We start from the raw sequence: 6,110 nt of genomic DNA on the forward strand, positions 1-6,110 counted from the left end.
TAGATGAAAGGTTAAATTGGTATTCTCATGAATGGCAATCCAATTTTGCATTTTAAGATGTGACCCAGAAATCGCAAGCCCTGAAAGTGATCATAAATTGTTAGTGCCCTTGGCAGGAACAAGTAAAACTTCTCTTTGGAAGAAATAGCACCATCCTGAGATTCAAATTATTTCTACAAATAATTATTTCTTTGCTATGATGTCTACCAATCTAAGTAGGTACGTAAAGAAGTAAGTCATATAGAAGCCAAGCGAACTGGTTTCTAGTTATGTTACTTGTTCTGTCAATAGGCAGCTGTGTTACTTTGAAAAAAAATGTATCTCTAATCATGAACTTCCTCATCTAAAAGGAGGTTGGATAATATTACTTCTAAAATCATTCTTTTCTTTGCCTCAGTTTCCTGATCTGTGAAGGAGTAAATAATAGGCATTGTAACGGTATCCAGGTTACTAAAAAGAACAAATGCAAGTGATTTGTGGTCCTGGCAACAGTGTAGAAAAGCTTACTGATGTCCACATAGGTGCAGTTGGGTCACTTAAAGACCCTTTTGCTGGCCCTGATGCTGATTCACCATCATGAGCCAAACTTACATTGTTGTCTCTCATGTCCTTAGAAGCATAATAAATCAACTGATGGACAATTGCATCATCCAGGATGTCAGTATTCTGAATAACAGAAGTGAGATGACTGTAAATTTCTTCCTGTGAACAAACAAAGGCATACACAGAAATGTGGGTTGCAAAAATAAAGGAATCAAATGAAGTCCTAATGAATTACACCATTAAAGTAAGCAATGTATCTTTACTACACAATGGATTTTATATTACATATCTTAATTAAGGCTTTCTTTCTCTCTCTCTTTCTCTCTCTCTCTTTTTTTTTTTTTGAGATGTAGTTTTGTTCTTTTTTGCCAGGCTGGATTGCAGTGGCATGATCTGGGCTCACTGAAACCTCCACCTCCTGGGTTCAAGTGATTCTCCTGCCTAGCCTCCTGAGTAGCTGGGATTACAGGTGTGTGCCACCATGCCTGACTAAATTTTATATTTTTAGTAGAGACGGATTTTACCATGTTGGCCAGGCTGGTCTTGAATTCCTGACCTCAAGTGATCTACCTGCCTCGGCCTCCAAAAGTGCTGGGATTATAGGCATGAGCCACAGTGCCTGGGCTTAACTGAGGCTTTCTGAACATAACATGCACATTTAGGAGTCAAAGGCTACAGAGCAAAGTTAATTCTAAAAACTATTTTCGCTTGGCTTCATTTCTATGTCAAGATCTAGTTGAAGGCCAGGGTAGGCTATCTGACACAGTCATGTCTTTTGAAAAGCACTCAGGGGAATGGAAATGCCTGTTAGCCTAATTGCTGCCCTTACTACCAGGGAGTGAGTGCGGTACTAGGGAACACACTGTAACTCCCCAAGAGGCTGCTAAACTATAAAACTGGGTCCTAAGGGACATTTACAGGCCCTTGTTTCATTCATGCCTCTGCAGACAGAAAGTTGTGGACAACCTTTTAGACAGGGCCTCCAGTTGTGTGACTTGACTAGATGCCCTATGTGAGGGCTTTTGTAAATCTTTTAGGTGGCTACGTGTCCTCTGAAAGATGAAAGAAAGACTGGTCTTCTGAAATCTCCAACAGCTTCAACAAGCACCTCCAGCCACTGCACCCATGCTTAAGTTATTAAATAGCATCCTTTGCATTCCTCCTCAGGGCTGGTCCTTGGGAAATTTGAGAATAACACATAGTTTTTCTTTGCTTTCTTCCCTGTATTTTCCAGGCCTGCCTAACTCTCTCTGTGAGTCCTTTTCTTGCTCCATTTGCTTTCTCTGCTGTCTGCAGGCCTTGTTCTCTGGCAAGGCTAACATTTATGGAGCTCACACCACATTCCTGGAACTGCGCCAGACTCATTATCTGGAGCATTTTATTAATGCTCACAAGTCCCTGTGTTAGATACCACAAATATATTCATTTTATAGATGAGGAAGTTGAGTCCCAGTGAGCTTAATGTAGTTAGTGTTATATACTGATGCTATACTTTGAAACCAGCAGTCTGAATTGTAGCTGGCACCTTAACCTCTTCGTTATGCTGGCTGTTATTATTCTCTGACTTGATTCACCATGACATAATTAGGAAGTGCTTGATAAAAATATGTATTCTCGGTTGGGCACGGTGGCTCACACCCGTAATCCCAACACTTTGGGAGGCCAAGGCGGGTAGATCTTGAGGTCAGTAGTTTGAGACCAGCCTGGCTAACATGGAGAAACCCTGTCTCTACTAAAGATACAAAGAATCAGCTGGGCATGTTGGTGTGTTCCTGTAATCCCAGCTACTTGGGAGGCTGAAGGAGGAGAATCACTTGAACCCGAGTGGAAGAGGGTTTCAGTGAGCCGAGATCGTGCCATTGCACTCCAGCCTGGGTGACAGTGTGAGATCCATCTCAAAAAATATATGTATATAACATATGTATAAAAATATACATATGTAATGTATGTACAAAGTATGGATAAATATATGTATAAAATATAGATATAGACATATACAATTTATATATTTTATACATATATAATATACACATATAAAATATGTATTTTATATGTATATTTTACACACATAAAAATATTTTTATACATATATATTTATAAATATATATTTTATACATATATAAAATATATTTTGTACATATATACATATATATATATATATATATATATATATATATATATATATATTATTTTTTTTTTTCTGATCCCCTTACTGGAAATTCTCCTTCAGAGCTTCTGAGATCCAGAGGTTATTCTCCAAATGATCCCCAATGTTTGATAAATAGTGTTATTTGGGAAAGGTGACTCCTACTGAAAGATTAATGTAATGATTTTCAAGCATACGTAAATGTTTGGATCACTTCCATGAGCTTTAAATGTTCAAGCTTTCCACAGACTGATTCAATCAGGCCCTGGTAGTAGGGCCTGGGTGTTGGTATTTTCCTAAAACTGTCTAAGGGATTCTGATATGTAGTCAGGGTTCAGAACCACTGAATTAAGAGATAAAGGTATAGGCACTGCCCTTTGCAAGGAGACAACACTGAATAATGATTAGGAACATTTTTTGGAGTCAGATGGGCTTGCTTTTGGATGTAGTCCTGCTGTTCTTAGTTGGGCAAGTCATGTAGTTTCTGTGTGCCTAATTTTTTCTCAGTTATCAAGTGGAAATAGCAATAACTACCTGATAAAATTGTTCTGAGGAGTGAATATTATACAATACACTGTTGTTTGGAAAATATCTAGCATTCTACTTCCTAGATAAGTGTTCAATGAAGGGCAGTTATTTTATTTTATAAAAGGTAGTTGAAATGTGAAAAGCCTTCAATTCTTAGATAAACTTATAGCTGTGAAATAGCATTATAGACAAGCAGGGGAGAGCTTTTGCGATTTTTGTAACAACCCTCAAATTATAAAGGAAAACACTCTCATCCGCATTTGTAAGTCTGACATACACCCTTCAACATCTGCCTGTATAAAGTTATAATTGCTGTTTTCTAGACATAGATGCTGTGATTCTTGAAATGCTAAATATCATGGTTTAAACGTGACAATGACATTCATTACAACTACATTTACTGAAAAATTTAATGCCATATAACAAGCCAGAGAGAAATCAGAAAGTTGAGGCAAAGAAAATATATACAAAATGTTGCAACAACAGGACTGAAAAAGGGAAAGAGATTTTTCTCTATTTTCCCTACCTTGTTAACATTATCTTCCTTGTTCAGCAGGCCAAGAGTGAGGTTAATATCCCCAAACATCTCTAAAATGTACAGAAAAATAAGAATTAAAATATGTGCTGAAATGCTCTCCTGTTAATTATTTTATAATCAACACAGAGAGTTCATTCATTCATCTATCCTCTATCTTTTTCTCTCTCTCCATTGACGGCTAGCTCTTTCATGGCAGGAAATGTTTTATTCATGTCCATGACACAATTGAAAATAGCAGATGCTCAGTTATTATTATTTTTTTTTTTGAAACCCGAATTAAATGTGAAAGGGAAGACAAAAGATGCTGGATTTCTATTTATCCCTCCAGGCAAATGGGCATTGCCTTAGAAATTCTCTCTTGCAGGATTTCAGCTCTAAGAGTCACTGAGCTGAATTTCTCACTTCTGACTTGAGCATTAGAAGGCCAGGGTGCAATATAGCTGTTTGGTTTTCACTTGTCTTCCCCTCAGTACCGCTCTCATCCCTTTTTTCCACACTCTCTTCAACTCCATCTATTCTCCTGTGCCTGCCAACTCCCTCTTTTGGTTCCATGCTCACGAAGGACTCCTGTTTTCTGATAATGACCTAAATGTGTTTGATTTGCATTTTCTAGGAATATATGTTTTTGAATAAAGCACTTTAGAAAACTGGAAAAAAATTGAGTCAAAGGAATTGAGCAACTTCAAGCTACATGGCAAGTTGGTAAGAGAAATGCTTGCGGAGATGGATTTCTCATGAACCTCCAAGCCAAACAACATACTGCTTTAGAGCAATGTTTTTGGCAAAGCAGAAAGGCAGCCATACCTGGAAATTGGGGGAAATACTTCCAAAAGACTTTTCTAGTATTTAAAATTAAATAACAAATTGCCTTTCTTTGATATGTAGCCACTTTCTCCTCAGGTAGGCTATAAATTTTATAGCACAACCATCTTAGGCTTCTAGTCTATATTGGTCCTTCACAATCAGCATGATTTTATTATGTATTTAGCATATCATTTCATAAATCCTTTGAGGTGTACAGACCTTCCACAATGACATACCACCCCCAGCCATCATATATGCTTATAATTCCATGGACACAAAACACAGGGCAAAGCCTTGACTCCTAAGGATCTGATGATGCTTACCTATGGATTCCTTTGTACCGAGTGTCATGTCTTAGCTGTTTCAGGGTCTCTAAAAGATAGCACTTAAGTATTAGAAATAGTAAGGCTAAAAAATCAAAGAGGTAGGTTGACAAGTTTCTCGTATAAGGTTCACATAAGCCTCTCTAAATGAAAGTTCCTCCTCTGCTTGATTGGCACAATGATCTGGGAGCTTCCAGCGATGGGCTTGCTGTTGAGGTTGATGCTGTATTCTACCACTATGGCATTTTCTCGAGTCTGAGCTCCTGCTAACCAACAAAATGGCTGCATCTCACCAAATATTATCTCTTTGGTGACCAGAGTACTTGGAAAAGAAGTAATTAGACACAGGGATTCAAACCATTGTTGTAGACTGAAGGCGTTCCTCTCCCTAAACTTGGGTCCCTTGATTACAAATTCAGGAATGTTTTTCAGCAGTCATTTCACTGGCCTGATGTTGGGAAAGCATTTATGGTGATCTCGTTGATTGTTATACTTAGTGAAAGTCAGTAACATGAACTGAGCATGCTCTGTGGACTGGAATGCACTTCAGGGGCAGTTGGGTGGAATGTCCAACTGACGGCAGGAAAGTGAAGCCCTCTCTACCCCCCTCTCCATTAATTCGTCACTGGCATGTTCAGGATCTTGGCCTCACTCCTGGCTCAGGCTTTTTCTCTGTCTCCATGCTTTCTTTTTGTTCTCAAGCTTTTTTTTAATCCAGACCAATTTTCCATAATGTTTTCAACTTTTCTAGCATGAAATGAAATCCAATCTCCAACTCTAAATCTGGTCTCCAACTCTTAATCGAAATCTCCAACTCTAAATCTTCAATATATGTCCAAACTCTATGTGAATATGGAGGATGATAGAGAATGGGAAGGGGGTACTGCTAGTCTATAGGTCTAAATGTCAAAAGGGCTGAGATGGAGAGCTCATGACAATTTTCATCTGCTGCTGCTTTTTTGGCTTTCTTATCTTCATTGGTGAAGCTTATTCCAGATTCAAAGGCCAAGTGCTTCCAACTAAACCTTTGAATTCATCATTCTTTTCATAGACATTTTGGGCTGTATCAAAGAGGTCCTCAACATTTTCTGCTTCCCAAGTCAGCATCACTTTCACAGTTTTGTTTGCAATTGACTTATCATGGGATTTACTTAGTACCCTATTTAAAATGTGAATTTCCAGGCTCCACTTCAGATCCAATAAATTAGAATGAGGGGGCAGCAATCTA

General features: G+C 38.2%; 1 protein-coding gene across 1 annotated transcript in view; it reads right to left on the reverse strand.

Moving 5' to 3' along the window:
* The window catches only part of MROH2B (maestro heat like repeat family member 2B), a 70,407-nt gene extending 65,007 nt beyond the window's left edge, over nt 1–5,400 (reverse strand). Inside the window, exons 1-3 of the mRNA XM_037740170.1 lie at nt 4,883–5,400; nt 3,744–3,805; nt 592–702 (exon numbers count right to left, since the gene is read on the reverse strand). Coding sequence (XP_037596098.1) covers nt 592–702; nt 3,744–3,805; nt 4,883–4,910 — 201 coding nt within the window. The 5' untranslated portion in view covers nt 4,911–5,400. The remainder of the gene's footprint in view (nt 1–591; nt 703–3,743; nt 3,806–4,882) is intronic.
* Between the last annotated feature and the right edge of the window lie 710 nt (nt 5,401–6,110).

Source organism: Cebus imitator, unplaced genomic scaffold, assembly GCF_001604975.1.
Source record: "Cebus imitator isolate Cc_AM_T3 unplaced genomic scaffold, Cebus_imitator-1.0 Scaffold80, whole genome shotgun sequence".
NCBI lineage: Eukaryota > Metazoa > Chordata > Mammalia > Primates > Cebidae > Cebus > Cebus imitator.